Here is a 25,541-nt window from a genome sequence, read left to right on the forward strand (position 1 = left end):
TTTGACTCACATGCGAAGCAAAAGTGAGTCTATGTACTCACCCGAGTCGTCCGTCCGTCCGTCCGGCCGGCCGTCCGGAAAACTTTAACGTTGGATATTTCTTGGACACTATTCAGTCTATCAGTACCAAATTTGGCAAGATGGTGTATGATGACAAGGCCCCAAAAAACATACATAGCATCTTGACCTTGCTTCAAGGTCAAGGTCGCAGGGGCCATAAATGTTGTCTAAAAAACAGCTATTTTTCACATTTTCTCTGAAGTTTTTGAGATTGAATACCTCACCTATATATGATATATAGGGCAAAGTAAGCCCCATCTTTTGATACCAGTTTGGTTTACCTTGCTTCAAGGTCAAGGTCACAGGAGCTCTTCAAAGTTGGATTGTATACATATTTTGAAGTGACCTTGACCCTGAACTATGGAAGATAACTGTTTCAAACTTAAAAATTATGTGGGGCACATGTTATGCTTTCATCATGAGACACATTTGGTCACATATGATCAAGGTCAAGGTCACTTTGACCCTTATGAAATGTGACCAAAATAAGGTAGTGAACCACTAAAAGTGACCATATCTCATGGTAGAAAGAGCACCATTGTACTTCCTATGTCTTGAATTAACAGCTTTGTGTTGCATGACCTTGGATGACCTTGACCTTGGGGAAAAATGTGTAAAGCAGTTCTTAGTGTATGATGTCATTGCTAGGTTTAGTTATTTGACCTTGACCCTGAAGGTCAAGGTCAAGCATGTGAGTCGTATGGGCTTTGCCCTTCTTGTTTTATATGGCCAGAGGCTCGTGAATCCCTATGATATTCATCCGCTGGGTCTTGACTGAAATACAAGCCATATAAAAAACCACTCGTGTTGTAACCTATACATATATATACAAAACAAAACAGGTGATCATTTCCCAAACATTCATTTTCACAGTCTTGAAGATCATTGGTTCAAGCATGCTTGTTTAATGGATAATCAAAACAGATTCTACTACTTTGAATCATGTTTCTTATAGCGCGCAGTCGTTGCCGGTGACACGTGACGGCTTATCCCCTCAAGATTGAGCAATCTTGGGAGCACACGCAAACACCCACTCATTCTCTCACCATACAACCCAAGAAAGATTACAAGTGGAGATAGACGTCACTATGTATAAACAACTAAAGGAACCACATGTAACTTAAAGGCACAGTAAGCCTCCCGTAAACCATCACAGAGCTCCCCGAGCGTCTAAATACAGTACAAGCATACTTCCATTTGAACGCTCACCGAACGGGAACATCCTGGCTGCTTTCTGTCGAGCGTGAGACATTTTCCAAGAATTTATTTTCGTGGACTTGGCCCTGAAGAACAATGGCCAGGGTTCGACACTAGCGGGGGCGGGGGGCGGAACGCCCCAGAGTCATGTGTTCCGCCCCAAACATTGCCGAAGCTTGGGGCCCACTCCGCCCCAGGATAAATTCCAACAATGAAAAACCGAAAATTCTAATGTCAGAGCCAATCACTAAAAATCGCCAGTCAAAGTCGTCACTGAAATTTGCGTTACGATCAATGCCGCAGTCAAGAAAATAAAACATTGAAATCGTCGAGGGACAATGCTGCAAGGGAAATAACTCCCAGATTGCGCTCTTTCAGTAGCGTGAGAGATAAGTATCGCCTTCAATGCCAAACGCAAAATGTGGCGACACATCCCTCGAGTAAAAAGACATGGAAATGAAGATTCAAGATGAAGAACAGGGTGGAGAGAAACAAAACAAGTCGCGTAAGGCGAAATTACTACATTTAGTCAAGCTGTGGAACTCACAGAATGAAACTGAACGTAGTCCGCCGCTAGTGCAAAAGGAAAGTGACGAGCCTGTTTGGCGCGGTAGCGATTGCGCTGTGCTTCATAGCACGCTTTACTGTACCTCTCTTCGTTTTAACTTTCTGAGCGTGTTTTTAATCCAAACATATCATATCTATATGTTTTTGGAATCAGGAACCGACAAGGAATAAGATGAAATAGTTTTTAAAACGATTTCGGAAATTTAATTTTGATCATAATTTTTATATTTTTAATTTTCAGAGCTTGTTTTTAATCCAAATATAACATATGTATATGTTTTTGGAATCAGAAAATGACGAAGAATAAGATGAAATTGTTTTTGGATCGTTTAATAAAAAATAATTTTAATTACAAGTTTCCGATTTTTGAGTCACTTGAGAAAAAGTGACTCTATGTAATCGGTCAGTGTTAGTCTGTCCGGCCGGCCGTCCGTAGACACCACCTTAACGTTGGACTTTTCTCGGAAACTATCAAAGCGATCGGGCTCATATTTTGTTTAGTCGTGACCTCCAATGACCTCTACACTTTAACGATGGTTTCGTTGACCTTTGACCTTTTTCAAGGTCACAGGTCAGCGTCAAAGGAAAAATTAGACATTTTATATCTTTTCTCGGAAACTATCAAAGCGATCGGGCTCATATTTTGTTTAGTCGTGACCTCCAATGACCTCTACACTTTAACGATGGTTTCGTTGACCTTTGACCTTTTTCAAGGTCACAGGTCAGCGTCAAAGGAAAAATTAGACATTTTATATCTTTGACAAAGTTCATCGGATGTGATTGAAACTTTGTAGGATTATTCTTTACATCAAAGTATTTACATCTGTAGCCTTTTACGAACGTTATCAGAAAAACAAGGGAGATAACTAGCCTTTTCTGTTCGGCAACACACAACTTAACGTTGGGCTTTTCTCGGAAACTATAAAAGTGACCGGGCTCAAATTTTATGTGAACGTGACTCATTGTGTTGTGAATAGCAATTTCTTCCTGTCCATCTGATGCCTCATATAATATTCAGAACTGCGAAAGTGACTCGATCGAGCGTTTGCTCTTCTTGTTAATGACCAAACTCACTCATTAGTTTTTTAAGCTACCAAGCTGAAATGCAATACCAAACCCCGGGCTTCGTCGAAGATTGCTTTGCCAAAATTTCAATCAATTTGATTGAAAAATGAGGGTGTGACAGTGCCGCCTCAACTTTTACAAAAAGCCGGATATGACGTCATCAAAAGTATTTATCGAAAAATTGAAAAAAACGTCCGGGGATATCATACCCAGGAACTCTCATGTAAAATTTCATAAAGATCGGCCCAGTAGTTTAGTCTGAATCGCTCTACACACACACACAGACAGACAGACAGACAGACAGACACACATACACCACGACCCTCGTCTCGATTCCCCCCTCTATGTTAAAACATTTAGTCAAAACTTGACTAAATGTAAAAAGGAGACCGATGCAGCCAAAAGCGCGAAGCGCTGTCGTAATTTCAATGTCAAATGGTTGAAAGAATTTCCCTGGCTTCATTCAGTACGATGAAGAAAAACAGACAATGCATTGCCGCACGTGAATACTGAGAGTGGGCCCCAGATTTTTGTTTTCCGCCCCAGCAATTTCCATCTCTGGGGCCAGTGTGGCCCCAGGCCAAATAAGTTAGTGTCGACCCCTGGATGGTGATGGAACTTTATTTTGTAAGTAACGAGGTTTAAGGCTACGCCTTTTATTAAAACCGGTCTTTACACATTTCTAATACATGATAAACAAGTAAAACAACCGGACAAATAAGCAAACAAAACGAACAAACAAGGTGTGTGTTTGTGTTTGTGTTTGTGTTTGTGTGTGAATGCGTGCGTGCGTGTGTGTGTAAGTGAATGTGTGTACACAGTTCGGTGTGTTGTTGTGTTTGAATGTATTATGTATTGAATGAACTCAAGCCAAGCAACATACCTGTGTACTGCACGTGGTAGTGATAACATATGATGTCTTATGTTCTTTTGCTAGACAAAACAACTTTAAAAAGGGGAAGTCTTGATTTGGGTTGTCACACATTGGGGGTTCACTGTCGCAAAATATTTGACATGAGTTTGTTTTGCAGGTGCAGCTACACTACTAGAAGTTGCATCGGCTGTTGGGCTAGCTAGGGGTAGATGTCCTCTGTTAACCCCTTCACTGCCACAGTGGTAGTAACTTATCCGAATGGTCTATGGGAAAGAACTGTGTTTAGAACCCCTACAAGTACTTGGACAGTGGTTACCTCCCATTTAGTTTTCAGAAATGTCCTGAAACGTTGTTGACACAAATCCCACGTATGAGATACGGTTATGGGCGTACGATAAACAGAAAACAAGTCGCGTAAGGCGAAAATACAATATTTAGTCAAGTAGCTGCCATTTTTCAGCAAGACCGTATACTCGTAGCATCGTCAGTCCACCGCTCATGGCAAAGGCAGTGAAATTGACAAGAAGAGCGGGGTAGTAGTTGCGCTAAGAAGGATAGCACGCTTTTCTGTACCTCTCTTTGTTTTAACTTTCTGAGCGTGTTTTTAATCCAAACATATCATATCTATATGTTTTTGGAATCAGGAACCGACAAGGAATAAGATGAAAGTGTTTTTAAATTGATTTCGACAATTTAATTTTGATAATAATTTTTATATATTTAATTTTCAGAGCTTGTTTTGAATCCGAATATAACATATTTATATGTTTTTGGAATCAGCAAATGATGGAGAATAAGATAAACGTAAATTTGGATCGTTTTATAAATTTTTATTTTTTTTTACAATTTTCCGATTTTTAATGACCAAAGTCATTAATTAATTTTTAAGCCACCAAGCTGAAATGCAATACCGAACCCCGGGCTTCGTCGAAGATTACTTGACCAAAATTTGAACCAATTTGGTTGAAAAATGAGGGCGTGACAGTGCCGCCTCAACTTTCACGAAAAGCCGGATATGACGTCATCAAAGACATTTATCAAAAAAATGAAAAAAACGTTCGGGCATTTCATACCCAGGAACTCTCATGTCAAATTTCATAAAGATCGGTCCAGTAGTTTAGTCTGAATCGCTCTACACACACACACACACAGACAGACAGACACACGCACATACACCACGACCCTCGTTTCGATTCCCCCTCGATGTTAAAATATTTAGTCAAAACTTGACTAAATATAATGACCACGTATTACACACGGGGTGGGCAGTGAAGGGGTTAATGTTATTAACATTTGAATGAATCATGTGTATGCACAGACGTCGCAGACTGAAGAAATAAAGAATACATAAATGAATAATGCATGATTAAAATAATGGATTTGATTTGATTTGATTTGATTTGATGTGATTTGATTGATTAGTTAATTGATTGATTGATTGGTTTGATTGAAAGATTGATTGAAATATTGATTAATTGATTGATTAATTGATCGATTTATTCATTCATTCATTAATTGATTCATTGATTGATTCATTGATTGAAGAACGGATTGATGGGTAGACCCAAAGAAAACGTCCTCCTTTAGTAACAAACGGGTAATGAGGTCAACGAAGAAGAAAAGAAAGATGTAAAGAAAAAGAAAATCTGCTGATCATCAGTAAACCATCTTTATATAAATTTATTCATGTAAAATTCCTGGTTATCATAATATCATAAGATTAGATCTGAAAAGTATTTCAGCCGCGTCTTCCTTCGTTCGCTTATTCACATTGTATAATATTCAATCGAACACAAAAGTACACGTTCTGTACAGACGAGCAATGACATAAACATATGTACAACATTATCAATAAACAACCTGAACAGACAAATCATAATTGCACCGGCGGAAAATGCGATGCAGGATTTTTAAAACGAGACAGGAGGGATACGGACTCAAACTCTTTCGATAAACAATCATTTGAGACATTCGAATCAAAGATGACATGAGTAAATCACTAGCTTAGCTTACTATTTACAAAATAACCAACAGAAAACAAAATCCAGCAAATAAAAAAAAGTTCTACCAAACAGTAAGGCAAACAAAAACAAACCCAAAAAAAACCCACAAGGCACAGAAAGGCACAACTGAACAAATCAAAACAAAAGCAAGCAGAAAAATAAGTATTCCCACGTATGATTCACTTTGATGGCAGTGGTACAAATTGCAAATATAGTAAATCTTCAGAAATATCCACAGAAATATCCACGTGTATGCGTCCTCGTACTACTACTATCTTAACAAAAATGTTTCCCCCAAAAGACAAACATTCACACAGCTCAAATAAACATCAGGAAGAAGTAAACACTAAGTATGAAACCACAAAAGAACGATCACATTGACTTAAAAGTAGCAACCAGCCAAACAAACCGTATCATAACAGTCAGCTTAAGTATTCAGTAAGTTTCAGACATCAAAAAATGTTTAAGTCATCCCAAAAACGTCACAGGGAATACGTCATGTCTGTTGTTGTTCAAATAACCAAACTTGGAATGGTCGCTCAGGTTAAAGAAATAGTCCTTCCCATGTAAACAAAGCTTTTGATCACAAAACACCCTGCCAGGCTGTTACATGGGGGGGGGGGTGGGGGGGGGGGGGTGGGAGTCCCTTTCACTTGCACTCATATTAAAGAATTAAGGTGTACCTGCTTTGTGTGAGTGCATGCAGCTAACAAACTGCATTACATCTGGTTACTGTCCACCAGAGCTGTACAGAACACGCAATACGCTCGTTCCATTCTTATCAGTCACTCCCACAAATTAATTGTCCACACCAGCTTTTTGCAGTTAAGTCCACGTAAAGTGAAATGTTAATTGAATTAAGGCTTTTTATGGTTTTAACTTTTGTGAAAAATCATAGCAAATTCAACATCAATTTTCCAAGAACATATTTACAAAAAAACATGAAAAAGTTTAGCATCAAATAGCACAGCAGGGCACTGCTGAGCGATTGTCTCCCCTGCCCCTCTGTTGGGTCAAACAAAGGGGCAAATGAGTGGTTATTGATCTGCTGCAACAAGGGAACGAGAATCCTTTGGTCGACAAATGTAGATTTTCACATTTGGGTGGCTCTTTTGTCGCTCAGCGTTCCAGAATTTTCTGATTACGTGTGAGCTCGTTTGCCCATTTGGGTTCCCCACACTATACTCTGAGAGCATAGTCAGCTTCACTCCGCTTTCGTTGGGTATTTTCGTGTTTCCATAACCCACCGAACTCCGACATGGATTACAGGATCTTTTCCGTGCGCACTTGGTCTTGTGCTTGCGTGTACACACGAAGGGGGTTAAGTCTGCACATAAGTTGACCTGGGAGATCGGAAAAATCTCCACTCTTAACCCGCCAGGCAGCAGCGACCGGGATTCGAACTCACGACCTCGCGATTAGGAGGCCGACGTCTTACCACCACGCCACTGCACCGTCACGAATATGCAACAGGGTTGTGTTCAAAGTGTTTGCCTTTCGCATAATCCCATATATACATCGTATATTGTTTATCCCATTCACAGTGGCATGCTGCAAGCAAGATTCAAGCAGAATATTGGCTACAATGACTGCCAGTAAGTCGTAAAATTCGCCTGCCCCGACACACATGGCTAGGTTTCAATTTGACCACGACCTTTCTATTAACATTTAAGAAAACTGATAATATCTTACTTTTGACCTCAGGTCGACACCACTGTGACCTTCGCAGTTGACAAGAGTCAAACAGACGTGAAATAGTGTACACATATCACCAAACTAAGGAAGTGTGTGATTGGTTGGTTGATTATTATTTGGTATCGTGTCTTCAGCTTATACTGTTATTCGAGACAGATGCACGTTTGTTTCCGTCCTCAGTTCATGGAAGAATGTAAAGTTGCGTCGATGATTTGAATGACTTCACCAGTAGTCCACAGGGGGGTCGTTGTGCCACCTCGAGGGTTTCGCCGCAACCTGAGGAGGCGGTTTCTTGTTGCCATGACGCTTATCAGCTTGTCTCGGGGCGGCGAATGGCTGGAAGTGGGGTGAGCCTAAACTCTCGGCGCTGGTAGCCATTCGGCGAGGAGAAGGGGGGCGGGGCTGTTGAAAGGGGGCGGGGTGAGGCGGATGACGGACGGGCGCGTGCTGTTGGCCTCGCCTTTGTTGTTGTTGCTGTGGTTTAGTGGACTGGGCCACTCGCACCCATCTGTCGGTGGGGGACAACGCAGGCTGAAAACAAACAACGATCCAAATTTATGAATAATACAGATTAAAAAAAAAATAAAACTTGGCCAAATTATAACACACAAATAAATCAAATTTATAAAAAGATGGAATGAAAGGAGAAGTCTTTTCTGACTTGTTAAAGAAGCTTCATGAACTCTCTCGCTCTCTCTCATTCTCTCTCTCTATGAGTTAAGTTAACCGTTTGTTCACACTCCTTCATAAGGGGCTATGGCCTATTGAATAAATTATCTGCGTCTGCGTCTGCGTCTCTCTCTCTCTATATATATATATATCTCTTTCCCTCTCCCACTCCCACTCCCTTTTTGTCTCTACCGTAATCAGCTAGACATAACCCGCTTTGAAAAAGACACTCAAATGTGATGTTACCACTGCGTCATGGTAGATGGGGTTCCTAGGTGCTGACGTCATTCTGATGTTCTCTGTGGACGTGGAGGGACGTCCGCCTTTGGTCTTGGCACTCACCCCACCCTGAATAAAGACAACACACGAACAAACCGTTAAAACTTATGTTTTGACCAGGACAGTTCCCCAACGCGTGGAGTATCAGCAAACCCCAAACATTGACTTGACATCTGTATTACACGTTGTCATTCTTCATGTTGATAAAGTCCAGCATGTGTGTGTGTGTGTGTGTGTCTGTGTGTGTGTGTGTGTGTGTGTGTGTGTGTGTGTGTGTGTGTGATTGTATGGGTGTGTGTGTGGGTGTGTGTGTGTGTGTTTGAGTGTGTGTGTGTGGGTGTTTGTGTGTGTGTGTTTGTGTGTGTGTGTGTGTGTGTGTGTGCGTGTGTGTGTGTGTGTGCGTGAGAGAGGTGTGTGTGTCTATTTGTCTGTCCGTCCTTAGAAGTACGTTCGGCCGCGGTACGTATGTGAAAGAATGTATGTATAATGTATGTGCATGTCTCATACCATAATGCTGTTGTCATCGGATATCCTGGCTCCGGCACCATACACGTGGTCCAGTCGCCTGTGCTGGTCATCCTGCAGAGAATACACAATGAACATTAATATGTATTTAACTTAATTAGTCGCTGCTGTGTCCAATCAGGCATGCCTTGATAATTCACATAAATGTATTTAATCCTCTCCATTTTGAGAAGGAGTTTTTGGACGAATTAATTTTGTGAAGGCCAAAAGTGTCAATCGGCGATATTAATTCATCAAAAATATCTCACTCTGCACATACAGCAACCAGGATATTAATGTTTGGTTTGTGTCAATTACTTAAGGATGGTCTTATCACACATCAAATCTTGAGCTTATCTGAGGTATTAGCGGAATCCTTTACACGGGAATGGCTGATTAAGCGGTGCTCTTTCCACACAAACCTCAAGCACTGGAATGTTTGCAGCAGGTTTCTTGGACAGCTCTCGTTCTCTCGCTCTTTCTCGCGAGTTGTTGTCCCTTTCTTGAGTTGTTCGCCCTTGGTTCTGACTGCTCTGCTTACTTCCCTTGCTGCTTGACGATTCCGCGCTTCGTGAAGTTTGCGACACCTTGCGAGCTGGTTGTGGTCCTATTCTTTGGGCTGGTTCGACCCAGCTGGGAGCTGTCTCGCGATTCGCAGGACGCATGTTCATGTTAGACTGTAACGTTAAAAGAACATAAATCATCGGAGAACAGGTCGTTATTCTGTGATCGCATTACACCGGACATTTCCTACATTTTACCAATGAAAAACTCAATAATATAGAAACATGACATTCTGAACCAGTCACATGATTGTTATTTCGCTTAACCAGTTTCTTCTCAACAAAAATTATACTATGCGATCAAAACGTTTCCGAAAAAAACAGTGTGCTCACTATGTTTGAGACTTGAATTGCCTGGTTGCAGTTCCACTGGAGTTAGGATTCGTATTTGCACAATAGTGTGATTGTAATATGAACATGTACGATTATTCTATTTCCATTTCATCTTTCCAGTGCCACAATCACAAATGGGCACCATGGAACACAGTCATACAAACACAATCCCAGCCATACCTGCTGAGCATTATCCTCATTACTGCCGGTCGGTCTCACACCATCTCTCGTTATCTGAACTTGACCTTGACCCCGAGCTGATTCCACCGTGGCATACGTGGCTTCAGATGGTGACGATGAGGGTTTAGAAATAGACTTCACGTTTCCTGCTTCGATCCTGAACTCGGGTTCTGTATTAGTCGGGATGGGTTCCTCCTGTGTGTAAAATGCAATGTGTTCGTTTAGCAAGTCACAGAGTATTCAATTTTGTATTGATAAGTAAGAAGAAGATATGATGAGAAAAGAAGATAACTGACCAGACTAGCTAGTAAAACAGTGAAACAACACACAGAGATAGGGACAGAGAGAGACAGAGAGACAGAGTGTGACAGCAAAGACAGACAGAGAGTAACGGAGACAGACAAACAGCCCAACATAAGAAGAAGAAAAGGAAGAGGCACAAGAACAACAAGAGCAACAACAACAACGAGAAAGAAGAACAAGAAGGACACAGCAACACAAGCAACATCAACACGACAACAATCAAGAAGGACACAGCAACACAACAAACATCAACACAACAATCAAGAAGAACACAGCAACACAGCAAACATCAACACGACAATCAAGAAGAACACAGCAACACAGCAAACATCAACACGACAATCAAGAAGAACACAGCAACACAAACAACATCAACACAACAATCAAGAAGAACACAGCAACACAGCAAACATCAACACAACAATCAAGAAGAACACAGCAACACAGCAAACATCAACACGACAATCAAGAAGAACACAGCAACACAGCAAACATCAACACGACAACAATCAAGAAGAACACAGCAACACAACAAACATCAACACAACAATCAAGAAGAACACAGCAACACAACAAACATCAACACAACAATCAAGAAGAACACAGCAACACAGCAAACATCAACACGACAACAATCAAGAAGAACACAGCAACACAGCAAACATCAACACAACAATCAAGAAGAACACAGCAACACAGCAAACATCAAAACGACAACAATCAAGAAGAACACAGAAACACAGCAAACATCAACACAACAATCAAGAAGAACACAGCAACACAGCAAACATCAACACAACAATCAAGAAGAACACAGCAACACAAGCAACATCAACACGACAACAATCAAGAAGAACACAGCAACACAGCAAACATCAACACAACAATCAAGAAGAACACAGCAACACAGCGAACATCAACACAACAATCAAGAAGGACACAGCAACACAGCAAACATCAACACAACAATCAAGAAGAACACAGCAACACAGCAAACATCAACACGACAACAATCAAGAAGGACACAGCAACACAGCAAACATCAACACGACAACAATCAAGAAGAACACAGCAACACAGCAAACATCAACACAACAATCAAGAAGAACACAGCAACACAGCAAACATCAACACAACAATCAAGAAGGACACAGCAACACAGCAAACATCAACACGACAACAATCAAGAAGGACACAGCAACACAGCAAACATCAACACAACAATCAAGAAGAACACAGCAACACAGCAAACATCAACACGACAACAATCAAGAAGAACACAGCAACACAGCAAACATCAACACAACAATCAAGAAGGACACAGCAACACAGCAAACATCAACACAACAATCAAGAAGGACACAGCAACACAACAAACATCAACACGACAATCAAGAAGAACACAGCAACACAGCAAACATCAACACAACAACAATCAAGAAGAACACAGCAACACAGCAAACATCAACACAACAATCAAGAAGAACACAGCAACACAGCAAACATCAACACAACAATCAAGAAGAACACAGCAACACAACAAACATCAACACGACAATCAAGAAGAACACAGCAACACAGCAAACATCAACACAACAACAATCAAGAAGAACACAGCAACACAGCAAACATCAACACAACAACAATCAAGAAGAACACAGCAACACAGCAAACATCAACACAACAATCAAGAAGAACACAGCAACACAACAAACATCAACACGACAATCAAGAAGAACACAGCAACACAGCAAACATCAACACAACAACAATCAAGAAGAACACAGCAACACAGCAAACATCAACACAACAATCAAGAAGAACACAGCAACACAGCAAACATCAACACAACAATCAAGAAGAACACAGCAACACAACAAACATCAACACGACAATCAAGAAGAACACAGCAACACAGCAAACATCAACACAACAACAATCAAGAAGAACACAGCAACACAGCAAACATCAACACAACAATCAAGAAGAACACAGCAACACAACAAACATCAACACAACAATCAAGAAGAACACAGCAACACAGCAAACATCAACACGACAACAATCAAGAAGGACACAGCAACACAGCAAACATCAACACGACAACAATCAAGAAGGACACAGCAACACAGCAAACATCAACACGACAACAATCAAGAAGAACACAGCAACACAGCAAACATCAACACGACAACAATCAAGAAGGACACAGCAACACAGCAAACATCAACACGACAACAATCAAGAAGAACACAGCAACACAACAAACATCAACACGACAACAATCAAGAAGAACACAGCAACACAACAAACATCAACACGACAACAATCAAGAAGAACACAGCAACACAACAAACATCAACACAACAACAATCAAGAAGGACACAGCAACACAGCAAACATCAACACGACAACAATCAAGAAGGACACAGCAACACAGCAAACATCAACACAACAATCAAGAAGAACACAGCAACACAGCAAACATCAACACGACAACAATCAAGAAGAACACAGCAACACAACAAACATCAACACAACAACAATCAAGAAGGACACAGCAACACAGCAACATCAACACGACAACAATCAAGAAGGACACAGCAACACAACAAACATCAACACAACAATCAAGAAGAACACAGCAACACAGCAAACATCAACACAACAATCAAGAAGAACACAGCAACACAGCAAACATCAACACAACAATCAAGAAGAACACAGCAACACAGCAAACATCAACACGACAACAATCAAGAAGAACACAGCAACACAGCAAACATCAACACGACAATCAAGAAGGACACAGCAACACAGCAAACATCAACACGACAACAATCAAGAAGGACACAGCAACACAGCAAACATCAACACGACAACAATCAAGAAGGACACAGCAACACAGCAAACATCAACACGACAACAATCAAGAAGAACACAGCAACACAGCAAACATCAACACACAACAATCAAGAAGGACACAGCAACACAGCAAACATCAACACGACAACAATCAAGAAGAACACAGCAACACAGCAAACATCAACACGACAACAATCAAGAAGGACACAGCAACACAGCAAACATCAACACAACAATCAAGAAGGACACAGCAACACAGCAAACATCAACACACAACAATCAAGAAGGACACAGCAACACAGCAAACATCAACACGACAACAATCAAGAAGAACACAGCAACACAGCAAACATCAACACACAACAATCAAGAAGGACACAGCAACACAGCAAACATCAACACAACAATCAAGAAGAACACAGCAACACAGCAAACATCAACACGACAACAATCAAGAAGAACACAGCAACACAGCAAACATCAACACGACAATCAAGAAGAACACAGCAACACAACAAACATCAACACGACAATCAAGAAGAACACAGCAACACAGCAAACATCAACACAACAATCAAGAAGAACACAGCAACACAGCAAACATCAAAACGACAACAATCAAGAAGAACACAGCAACACAAACAACATCAAAACGACAACAATCAAGAAGAACACAGCAACACAACAAACATCAACACAACAACAATCAAGAAGAACACAGCAACACAACAAACATCAACACGACAACAATCAAGAAGGACACAGCAACACAACAAACATCAACACAACAATCAAGAAGGACACAGCAACACAAGCAACATCAACACGACAACAATCAAGAAGAACACAGCAACACAACAAACATCAACACAACAATCAAGAAGGACACAGCAACACAACAAACATCAACACGACAACAATCAAGAAGGACACAGCAACACAACAAACATCAACACGACAACAATCAAGAAGGACACAGCAACACAACAAACATCAACACAACAATCAAGAAGGACACAGCAACACAACAAACATCAACACAACAATCAAGAAGGACACAGCAACACAAGCAACATCAACACGACAACAATCAAGAAGAACACAGCAACACAAACAACATCAACACAACAATCAAGAAGAACACAGCAACACAACAAACATCAACACAACAATCAAGAAGAACACAGCAACACAGCAAACATCAACACGACAACAATCAAGAAGAACACAGCAACACAAACAACATCAACACAACAATCAAGAAGGACACAGCAACACAAGCAACATCAACACGACAACAATCAAGAAGAACACAGCAACACAACAAAGCAAGCTCCCAAAAGTGAAAACCCCACACGAATTCAGCAAAACAACCAAACCCACAACATCAACCGACCTTGGCGTTGTCAAGATCGTCCGTGGTAGACTCGTTCAGCTGAATGTTGAAGGGTGGCCCCTCGTCGGAGGTTTTGTCAGTTGCTACGGCAACCGGATTCTTCAAGGCCATGACCTTGGGAGTGTCGTTAGTGGTCATGAAATTGGAGTTGTCCAGCATGCTCAGTTTGGAAGCCATCTGCTGCACCTGTCGGTCCACTTGCAGGAAGGGAGAGATAGCTGCACAGCAAATCAAAATTTAAATTAAAATTAAAATTAAATTTAAAATTAAGATACAAATAAAAATAAAGATTAAAATTAAAATCGGTCCACTTGCAGAAAGGGAGAGATAGCTGCACAGCAAATCAAAATTAAAATCAAAATCAAAATCAAAATCAAACTTAAAATTAAAATCATAATCAAAATTAAAATCAAAATCTAAATCAACACAAGTCAACTTACATCAGAAATCAAGGCTTCCATCGAAGGTTTCACGGTTTTTTTAACGTTTTATTCGGCTTTAGGCCGTTATGGCTTTTACAGATAAGAGGGCTTTTGAAGATAAAGATAGCAAGCTTCTGGCGGACAATGATGAAGTTCTAAAGAGGTGGACGGAATACTTCAACGGCCTGTACAATTACTAACTTCGCTCAGCCACCTGGTACCTCCATACTACAAGAGGCCCAAAGGCCCAGAGATGGCGAGATCAGCCCGCCAGTGCTCAAGGAGGAGGCAAATGCAGCCACAAAGAGCCTCAATATTACTATATTAGACTATATGGAATGTTTAATCATATCTAAAACGAAACATTAACATTCAATATGTCGACCTCATTGTCATGTGCACGGACATGCAAATACTGAGACAATAAAAAGAACTTACCTAGGGAAAGGCGTTGACTTTTTTAATGTCAATGTGGAGAAAGTCGAGGACAAAACGAATTTCAACAAGGAATTTCGGATTTATATAGTTACACCAGATAGAACATAGGATTGGCTTAAAAGAACAACGATAAACAATTGTTATAGCTTGTCATTTTAGTACGTTAAACAAATCTAAGCCAGATTCGAAAAGATTCAAATTATGTGATAGTACGTATCCTACATCGTGAACAACTCTAATCCTTTAATAACAGGCCTCACATGGAAAATTACGAATTCATTGATATGCAAATATAAAGTAGTCGCATGGTGCGCAACAAAACATTTAATGCGTCGCCGGTTGTTGTTTGTGTCGTTGTTGTAATTCAAAACTTGCATTTTTTATCGAGGTCATTGGAGGACATAGTGAAGTCACTTGACTGCTTCTGCAAAAGAAATTAAGAAACATGTGGAAATAATATGGAAAAGTTACAGCACGTGAACTAATACTGCTCAGGGCTCCCCACGGACGCCCGTCCTGAGGGTACTAGGACCCCCCCCCCCCTTTAATGTCTAGAGGGTTTTAGAGGGTCCCTAGAGTCCATGGTCCCCAAATCCCCTGTGTTCATATAACACATTGTTATCAGCAATAGTAAGATATGAAGGATCTTTTTTCATCAGAAAATTCGAAGAGGGCACTTCAACTATGCCCTTTAAATGGAACACACACAATCTTGTCCATGTCTTTCCGGCGTAAAATTGGCATTTGTGCTTGGACTAGTATTTGACTGACGACTACAGTCTAAAAAGAGTACCCACAGTACGCACGATAGCGGAAATGTAGTGCGTCCTGGGACCCGCTCTTTATAGGTTTAGTGCAACCCGGGACCCCCTCAATGAATTGCTAGTACGTGATTTTGGCTTCTAGTGTGTATAGGACGCAGGTACGTGCGCTATGGGGAGACCTGTTGCTGTCAGGCGTTGCAAACTTAAGGAAAGCTCAGAAGGAACAATCAGACAAAACGACTCCCCCTCCGAAAAAGAAAGATTCTCATTAGATTTATGTATTCACATACTAATACATAATACATAAAAAAAATATTGTCTCACCTGACCCATATACTTGGAGGTCGAGTCATCTGTGCTTCTGTTCTGGGCCTGCTGGCGTCGCCGTTTGTGCTGCATAGCCTCCCGTATCTGCAAAAGTTCGGACACTTGTCTGTCAGAGAGAGAGAGAGAGAGACGGAGAGAAAGAGAGAGAGAGAGAGGGGGTAGATAGGAGAGGTAGAGGCAGATAGAGAGAGGGAGACGGAGGGGGGAGAGAGTGGGAATTGGGGAGAGGGAGAGGCAGGAAGAGAGAGAGAGAGAGAGCGAGAGAGAGATCCAAGGGGGAGGGGAAAATGGGCGTGCTTGAGTGAGTGAGCGAGTGTGTGCGTGTGTGTCTGTGTGTGTGTGCGTGCGTGCGTGCGTGTGTGTGTGTGTGTGTGTGTGTGGGTGTGTGTGTGTGTATGCCTGCGTGTGTGAGTGTTAAGTGTTTTATGACAGAAAGAAAGGAACAAAGGGACTAACAGACACAGACACAAAGAGAGAACAACAGAAAGAGACACAGACACAGAGAAATTATTACGAGAATCCCCCAGTCCCCATGAAGCGAAGTTGTGACCGAAACGTTTAGTTTCAAAGTGTTGCGCATAGCTTCATTTATTCCCCCCTCTGCTTCTTTACCTCTGTAAACTTGTAGGGGTAGTTATTTTTCGATAAAGACCCAGCAACCAAACAAATAACGACCCAGCAACAGCCTGAATCCTCGATAGTGCAATGGGTTGAGAAGTTGTTCTGTTTTGGTACTGCTTTTTGCGACTGAAAAGTTCCGGACGCTCTAATGTACGAAGTATACATCTCTGGAGCAAACAATACAAACATACCGCATTTAAATTAACAACTACAGGCCTGAACACATGAATCTCCATATAAAATCCATGAGTTCGGTTGTTTTCTGAATCTAGATCTGCAGTGCTCAAACTGTTCATCACAAGCAATTTCCCAAGGCAAGTAACTCATACTTTGTCTAGCGACAAGAGTAGTTCCCCTTCTTTTCACTCAGTTTCTTCGACAACAGACTGCAATCCGACGGTCAGTTTTCAACAATATTTCATTTAATAAACAGATCACACGCAACCAAATGCACACATCTCATCAATTTAAACAGCATAAAGGGGTTTCATACACTATTTTCCCCAGAAAACTGAACTTCATACAGTTTTTAACGTTGGAACACGGGTGCAAAAGTTCGTCTGCTAGTCCCATTTGACGAAAAAACATTATCCTAAGCGATACCAAAACATATACAGAACACACAATATCTGCCTTTGCCGCCACAGCAGAATAACAGCATATCTGTATACTTGATTTTAGTCCAAAATAGGAAAACTGACAAGAAGTGTTAACAGAATGGAATGATTTGCACGGAACTATACAACCGCGCATTAATCGATCGCCTGCGCAGGTTGACTGGTTGAGAGAATAGGATTCGATCAAACTTTCGCAAAAAAACTCCTCTTTTCTTTGAATAACTGAAGAAAGGAGGAATAAAGAGGTTACACACCTCGTCTCAGTGATTATAAAAAATAATGGTCTCAGTTCGCGGTCATGAAAAAGCTCGCTAAAGCTCGCATTTTTCATGATCCGCTAACTTCGACCATTATTTTTAATAATCACTGAGACTCGGCATGTAACCTCTACATATCCAACACAGTAACACAGTTCTCACCTGTTTTGACAGCAAGCAGTGTAGAATAAAGATCATCAGACCCTGAAACAAAACAGAAATTACTATGTAGTCCTGAACACATTAAAAAAAAAACCATCTCTCCAACCACGTAAAACACACTCCTCATAATCTTTAAACTAAAAGGGTTTCTGAATGCAAAGGGCTAAGCTGATATTATGTCAATCTGTCTAGTCAACTGACCACGTTATAAAGGTAGAGACTATTTTAGAACATATAGCCTAAACCCAGCGTTAAAAACATTACGACATTTTGTTGCAAAAACGGAGTACGAATGAAACATGGAACGAAATTGCAAGAAAGAGCAGCGAGGGAGAAAAGGAAAATTCAACAAAAAAACAAAACAACATTCACAGAGATAAAAACTGTCCCAACCTGTAAAGAGTTGAAGATGACAAAGAGGACCTGGAACACCACAGTGTCGTCGTTGACGGACATGACGCCAAAGATCCAACTCAGGCCCAGAATGGGAGTCATCACACATATTGCTTTTACCACAGACCTGAAAACGCACCGAAGAGCTCAGCCTTAATACACTTTGAACTCCCATGTCTATTGAACACCGAAATAGTCCAACGATGCACCAAACGCCATCTAAGAATGGAAATCGTGCCTTCACATATTACTTTTTCATTGTGGACTCGTTGTCGAGTTCTTCTTAACAAAACACTGGCAACGCTTCTGCGAGTAAACTACTTAAACTATAAAAAATAAAAAAAAATTATAAAAAAAAGTCTGACTCTGTCCTGAAACGACCGTAATCCAACAGATAGCTTAAGAGATACAGGCAAGAACAGTGCAGATTAATTTGTACTAATAAGCCTAATTGAAACAAGCACGTTTTATGAGCAAATTGATTCAGTTCAAGAATAAAGATCAACACATAAGTCAATTCTTGTTTTCACTCTTTAATATTTTCGCATTTGTTCGCAAACCTTTACCCGTATAAATTTATGTTTAATGTATGTTTATTGTATATACGTGCCAATGTATAATTATTTGTAAACTTGTCTTTATGTATAAAACAAAAATATATATATAAAAAAATCATCGCATTGAGTATTTCTTGATATCAAAAACACTGCTCTTTACATATCTCTAGAGTACACTCACTTGGCTTTCTGTCTCTCGTCCTTGGTGGTCATGACATGGGCGCTCAGCAGTGCCCGGATGACTAGGGCGACGAACACAAAATTGGCCTGCAAAGTAGATTGAATAAAATGATAACCATTGTTCCATAATTTAACAAAAACCAAGAAAGGTAGGTTGTTGGAACGTTTGTTATTGACAAAACAATACATTCACATATATTATAATAATATTTATTTATAATATAATAATATTTATTTATAATATAATAATATTTATTTATAATATAATAATATTTATTCATTGTTCCATAAGAAAAAAACAGACGTATCATTTTCTGAGAACGATCACCCTATGCTACTCCAAACTCGAAACTGAACCATGAAAAACGCATGGTATTTGAAGCCAAGAACAGATGAATAAATATTTTTAAATGTGTGGGTGACGTAAGAAGAACGTTTAAACTCAGGGCTTATCTAAAACGCACATTTCTAAACTGCATGCTTCACTGATAGCGATTAAAATCTTCAATTTGTCCCCAAACAAAACGAGCATTGGTTTTCACACAGAAAGTTATTCTTCTTCTTCTTCTGCGTTCGTGGGCTGAAACTCGTGTTTTTTGCACGAGTGGAATTTTACGTGTATGACCGTTTTTTACCCCGCCATTTAGGCAGCCATACGCCGTTTTCGGAGGAAGCATGCTGGGTATTTTTGTGTTTCTATAACCCACCGAACTCTGACATGGATTATAGGATCTTGTTCTTGCGCACTTGGTCTTGTGCTTGCGTGTACACACGGGGGTGTTCGGACACCGAGGAGAGTCTGCACACAAAGTTGACTCTAAGAAATAAATCTCTCGCCGAACGTGGGGACAAACTCACGCTGACAGCGGCCAACTGGATACAAATCCAGCGCGCTACCGACTGAGCTACATCCCCGCCCACACAGAAAGTTAGAAAACAATGATATATATTTACCACCAAAGCAGCCAGTGCAGGTCCAACGAAGGCCCACAGTAGACCGCCCTCAAGGGACAACCAACAACTGCAAATCCACATTGATTTTTGTGATGACATTTGTACTGCTCATTTAATTATTTGGATGACAACAACAACAACAACAACAACAACAACAACAACAACAACAACAACAACAACAACAACAACAACAACAACAACACCACCACAAGAAGAAGAAGAAGAAGAAGAAGAACAAAAAGAAGAAGAAGAAGAAGAAGAAGAAGAAGAAGAAGAAGAAGAAGAAGAAGAAGAAGAAGAAGAAGAACAAGTCGCGTAAGGCGAAAATACAATATTTAGTCAAGTAGCTGCCATTTTTCAGCAAGACCGTATACTCGTAGCATCGTCAGTCCACCGCTCATGGCAAAGGCAGTGAAATTGACAAGAAGAGCGGGGTAGTAGTTGCGCTAAGAAGGATAGCACGCTTTTCTGTACCTCTCTTTGTTTTAACTTTCTGAGCGTGTTTTTAATCCAAACATATCATATCTATATGTTTTTGGAATCAGGAACCGACAAGGAATAAGATGAAAGTGTTTTTAAATTGATTTGGACAATTTAATTTTGATAATAATTTTTATATATTTAATTTTCAGAGCTTGTTTTTAATCCGAATATAACATATTTATATGTTTTTGGAATCAGCAAATGATGGAGAATAAGATAAACGTAAATTTGGATCGTTTTATAAATTTTTATTTTTTTTTACAATTTTCCGATTTTTAATGACCAAAGTCATTAATTAATTTTTAAGCCACCAAGCTGAAATGCAATACCGAACCCCGGGCTTCGTCGAAGATTACTTGACCAAAATTTGAACCAATTTGGTTGAAAAATGAGGGCGTGACAGTGCCGCCTCAACTTTCACGAAAAGCCGGATATGACGTCATCAAAGACATTTATCAAAAAAATGAAAAAAACGTTCGGGGATTTCATACCCAGGAACTCTCATGTCAAATTTCATAAAGATCGGTCCAGTAGTTTAGTCTGAATCGCTCTACACACACACACACACACACACACGCACGCACACACATACGCACATACACCACGACCCTCGTTTCGATTCCCCCTCGATGTTAAAATATTTAGTCAAAACTTGACTAAATATAAAAAGAAGAAGAAGAAGAAGAAGAAGAAAGAAGAAAGAAGAAGAAGAAGAAGAAGAAGAGAAAAAGAAGAAGGAGAAGAAGAAGAAGTACAACAACAACAACAACAACAACAACAAAACAACAACAACAACTATTACCACCAAAACAGCAGGAATACAAGCAAATGCATTACCCAAGATGCACTCAGCGCAAACCTTGTATGAAAGTTAAACAATCTATAGTTTCACACACGGCGAGTTGCCAATGACCCGACTTTGACCATCTGTGACCTCCAACATTTACGAGCGTCAGGCAACCTTTAGTCATGATATGAGGTCATTACACGTATAAAGTTTGAATTGTCTAAAGATCAAAGTCCTAACTTTAACATATGTGCACTTAATTGAAAATTTCTACTTAATCAATTGGCAGGAGTTGACACCGAGGAAAAAAAGGGGAGGTAGAAATGTGCCTCACAAGTCCGTTCCGCCGTATCCCTCCATCTTGGTGACGCCCATTGAAACTCCAACGATAATCAGAGGCACACCTGTAACAATGAACACAAATATCCTTGAGACATCATGGGGGCACGAATTTCTTGGCAAAATAGAATAGCAATGTACGAAAATAACTCTATTGGGTTTGTATTAGTTGTGAAAGAGTGTTTCTATTGGAAACCTTGAAACCAGATGTCCCACGTGACAATATAGGCCAATCACCAGCGAGCGGCCTGTCTCCACATGTGGACAGGGCGTGTGTGTGTGTGCGTACGCGTGCGTGTGTGTGTATGTGCATGTGAGTGTTTGTATGTGTGTATGTGTGTGTGTGTGTGTGTGTGTGTGTGTGTGTGTGTGTGTGTGTGTGGGTGTGTGTGTGTGTGTAGGAGTGTGTAAATGTATAACGTATGTGTGTGTACATGTGCGCGCGTGCGTGAGTTCGTGTATGTGTTACAGGTGTGTGCATTACTGATGTGTAGCACTCTGTTCCTGTGTATTTATTATGTCGGTCACTGTATGTAACTAAAGTAAATAAAAATCAAATCAAAGGCAAATACCATATGCCATGATAAGCAGTGGAACGAGCCCAGACTTGGTGGGAAAGACGTGGACGATGGAGATGAAAATGTCGATGCCTTCACTCAGCATCAGGAAGAAGGCAACCAGCCACAGGTAGTGCAGCAGACCCGCTACAACTGTGCACGCAGTCTGGAGGGAGCAAACACAACATGTCAATCAATGATTGAAACATCAATATAATTATTATTGAATGAAAAACTGAATCAATTGATAAACAAATACATTTTTTCAGAAAGGATCAGAAAGAGCTCAACCAACTAAAGGCGATGCAGCAGATTAGCCACAACTGTGCGTGCGATCTAGAGTTACCAGGGAAATGTTACTTTGTTACATCGGTAATTAAACAACTTTTGGTTCATAAAAGTGTGTACAAAAGGGTATTTAATAACACATCTAAAGAGTTTGTTAGTTAATGCAAAATCAATTATATATTTTCTGAGTGAGCCACTGGAAAAGTTATTGACATCACAATAATATTAGAAATATAAAACCAAAGACCAGGCAAAAAAGTGAATCCCAATATAGGCTCCAACAAAAGTTTCGTCACCACTGTCGTCTGAAATGTACCAAGACTGAATGGACATCTGCTTTCTCTGGGTGTGAAATGCTATGCTTTTCAATGGAACTTTGTTGCATGGACAAAAATCAATACGGCACTCTAGCGTCAGGATGACGTACCTCGTGTTCAACTTGGTTGACGCCAGCGAGGAAAGTGACGTAAGCAATGACAAGAACCACACAGAGGTGCAGAAGTAGCTTGCTGCGGTCTGAACGTACGTGCCTGAAACACACAGAATGAAATTTCGTTTCTGACATGTATGCAGATTGGAGTAACAAATATCTTCACTACTGTGGGATAAATAAACACATATTATAAGACTTTTATTTTTAACAAAACTAACCAGCATGAATCGTTTTCTGTCTTCTGCACACAAAAAACTACCAGAACAAGAACAAGAACAAGAACAACAAGAACAACATCAACAACAACAGCAACAACAAACTCAACCACCAATGCATGGATTGAGCAAAACATTTCCCATGTGACGTACAAAAACCCACACACCCCACAAACCTGTTATATATACAGGCTGCTGGCTGACATTCTTAAATAATAGAAATAAAAAGAATGTTTATTGAAATAAATCAAGACATACATGTAATTCATACTTATGACTACAATATCACCTTTCACACACACCTTGACAGTAGGTGCGGCCACGTAGATCAATGATTGTCTCAATCTGTGTCAAGTGTCATTATCATTCTTGTTATCACAAAATGCAAATAACGTACACTATCACTCATTTAACAGTCCCCTCGCTCTTACCTCCACAAGATGAAGTAGATGACGAGAGTGAGGATCAGACAGAAGATTGAGATGCTGCAACCAACGATGGAGAAGACGTTCAGCACATTCGCTATCTCTGTCACCTGCAACATGCAAGCGTGCAGCTGAAAGTGGCATGAATTTAATCCAACGCAGAAGTAACTGGTCATATGCATTGAGAGTAAATTCACTTGCGATCATTTTTTGTTTATTTCCTTTTTTAGCATGTAGATGTATACAGCGAGAGAGAGAGAACTTTGAACTTTGAACTTTATTTATTTATTATGAGAGAGAGAGAGAGAGAGAGAGAGAGAGAGAGAGAGAGAGAGAGAGAGAGAGAGAGAGAGAGAGAGAGAGAGAGAGAGAGAGAGCTCAGAACTACACAAGAAAAAAGGTTTTAGGCTTAGCCTAATCTTCCAACCTGTCCTAGGAACATATACAGAGAGTAATTGTTAACGTGAACGTAAAAGAGAGAGAGAGAGAGAAAGAGAGAGAGAGAGAGAGAGAGAGAGAGAGAGAGAGAAAGAGAGAGAGAGAGTGAGAGAGAAAGAGTGAGAGAGAGAGAGTGAAAGAGAGACAGAGACAGATGCAAAGACAAAGAGACAGACAGACAGACAGACAGACAGGCAGGCAGGCATGCAGACAGACAGACAGGCAGACAGACAGACAGACAGACAGACAGAAAATACCCCAACACGACAGATTTAAAAACAAGAGGCGAAGCCTTCAAGGCTCACGTAAGAAATCGACAAACAGTAACACAAACTCAATCACTTCGTCACACATACACACACACATACACAGTAAGCGGCATAGGTGACACTGTGCAAGAAAGCGAGACACTAGATCTAGATCTGAATGGCCGATTTCGAAGAAAAAACTAGTCTCGGCCCGCTCAATATAACAATGACCGAGACTTTCAGTAATTCCTTCGCGTGACGTCTAACCCTCTTACGTCATAATGTGACGTCTTCAAATGTTGTGACGTCTTCAAATGTTAAAGTTTCTACCACAGACATACATACATACATACGCACGCACGCACGCACGCACGCACGCACGCACAGACAGACAAAAGTTAGCATCGCATAGGCTACACTTACGTGAGCCAAAAATGAACGTCTTTACTTACAGGTCTGTATGGACTCATCAGCACAGCGAAGTTGGTGAGGTGATCACACTCACACACGGTCATGGTACTGTTCGACTCTGTCACCCGACAATCGTTTGTCGACCAGATACCCTCAGCGCTGAAACAACACCGCCAGTAAATCCAACAGGTAAGCCACACAGTTCCATGCAGAGCTTGATCGTATATTGCTATACTAGAATGAATACCCGCTTCGCCGGGTAGCCGGCTTCGCCGGGAAGAAGTACTTAGAGCCGTACGCCGGCTTCGCCGGGTCCGAACAATGGACCCGCCAAGCTTAGGTCCCTCCCAGATTCGTGGAATGGGAACTGCACGAAAATGATTCAGTGGCCATAATGCCATTCCTGACCATATCGAGTCCCATCCTTGTCGACGAATGTAACCGTGTTAATCACCTTTGGAGGCGAACTCCACTCAAACAGGATTGAGCAATTTAGAGCTTATCTGTAAGCCCTTTTGAACTGTTATGGCTTCTCAAAGGAAGGCCAGTACATACAAATACACAAAAGCCGCCAGACCACATCACAAACAGAACTGAACAATCCCCAGGTGTTGCTCACATAGAGAGAGACACACACACACACACAAACACAGAGAAGCCGTATCTATAGAG

The 25,541-nt window shown here is 40.7% G+C and overlaps 1 protein-coding gene across 1 annotated transcript in view; it reads right to left on the reverse strand.

Moving 5' to 3' along the window:
• Positions 1-5,416: 5,416 nt before the first annotated feature.
• Positions 5,417-25,541, reverse strand: part of LOC138961686 (uncharacterized) — a gene marked incomplete at its 5' end in the record, with an annotated part of 53,020 nt that continues 32,895 nt past the window's right edge. Inside the window, 17 exon segments of the mRNA XM_070333355.1 lie at positions 5,417-7,992; positions 8,377-8,478; positions 8,917-8,988; positions 9,336-9,590; positions 9,990-10,184; positions 14,554-14,771; positions 15,789-15,837; positions 16,502-16,588; positions 18,162-18,203; positions 18,555-18,681; positions 19,293-19,378; positions 20,246-20,312; positions 21,850-21,919; positions 22,427-22,577; positions 23,127-23,229; positions 23,779-23,882; positions 24,911-25,028. Of these exon segments, the coding sequence (XP_070189456.1) occupies positions 7,684-7,992; positions 8,377-8,478; positions 8,917-8,988; positions 9,336-9,590; positions 9,990-10,184; positions 14,554-14,771; positions 15,789-15,837; positions 16,502-16,588; positions 18,162-18,203; positions 18,555-18,681; positions 19,293-19,378; positions 20,246-20,312; positions 21,850-21,919; positions 22,427-22,577; positions 23,127-23,229; positions 23,779-23,882; positions 24,911-25,028 (2,155 nt within the window).

This window comes from Littorina saxatilis, linkage group LG3, assembly GCF_037325665.1.
Source record: "Littorina saxatilis isolate snail1 linkage group LG3, US_GU_Lsax_2.0, whole genome shotgun sequence".
Classification (NCBI taxonomy): Eukaryota; Metazoa; Mollusca; class Gastropoda; order Littorinimorpha; family Littorinidae; genus Littorina; species Littorina saxatilis.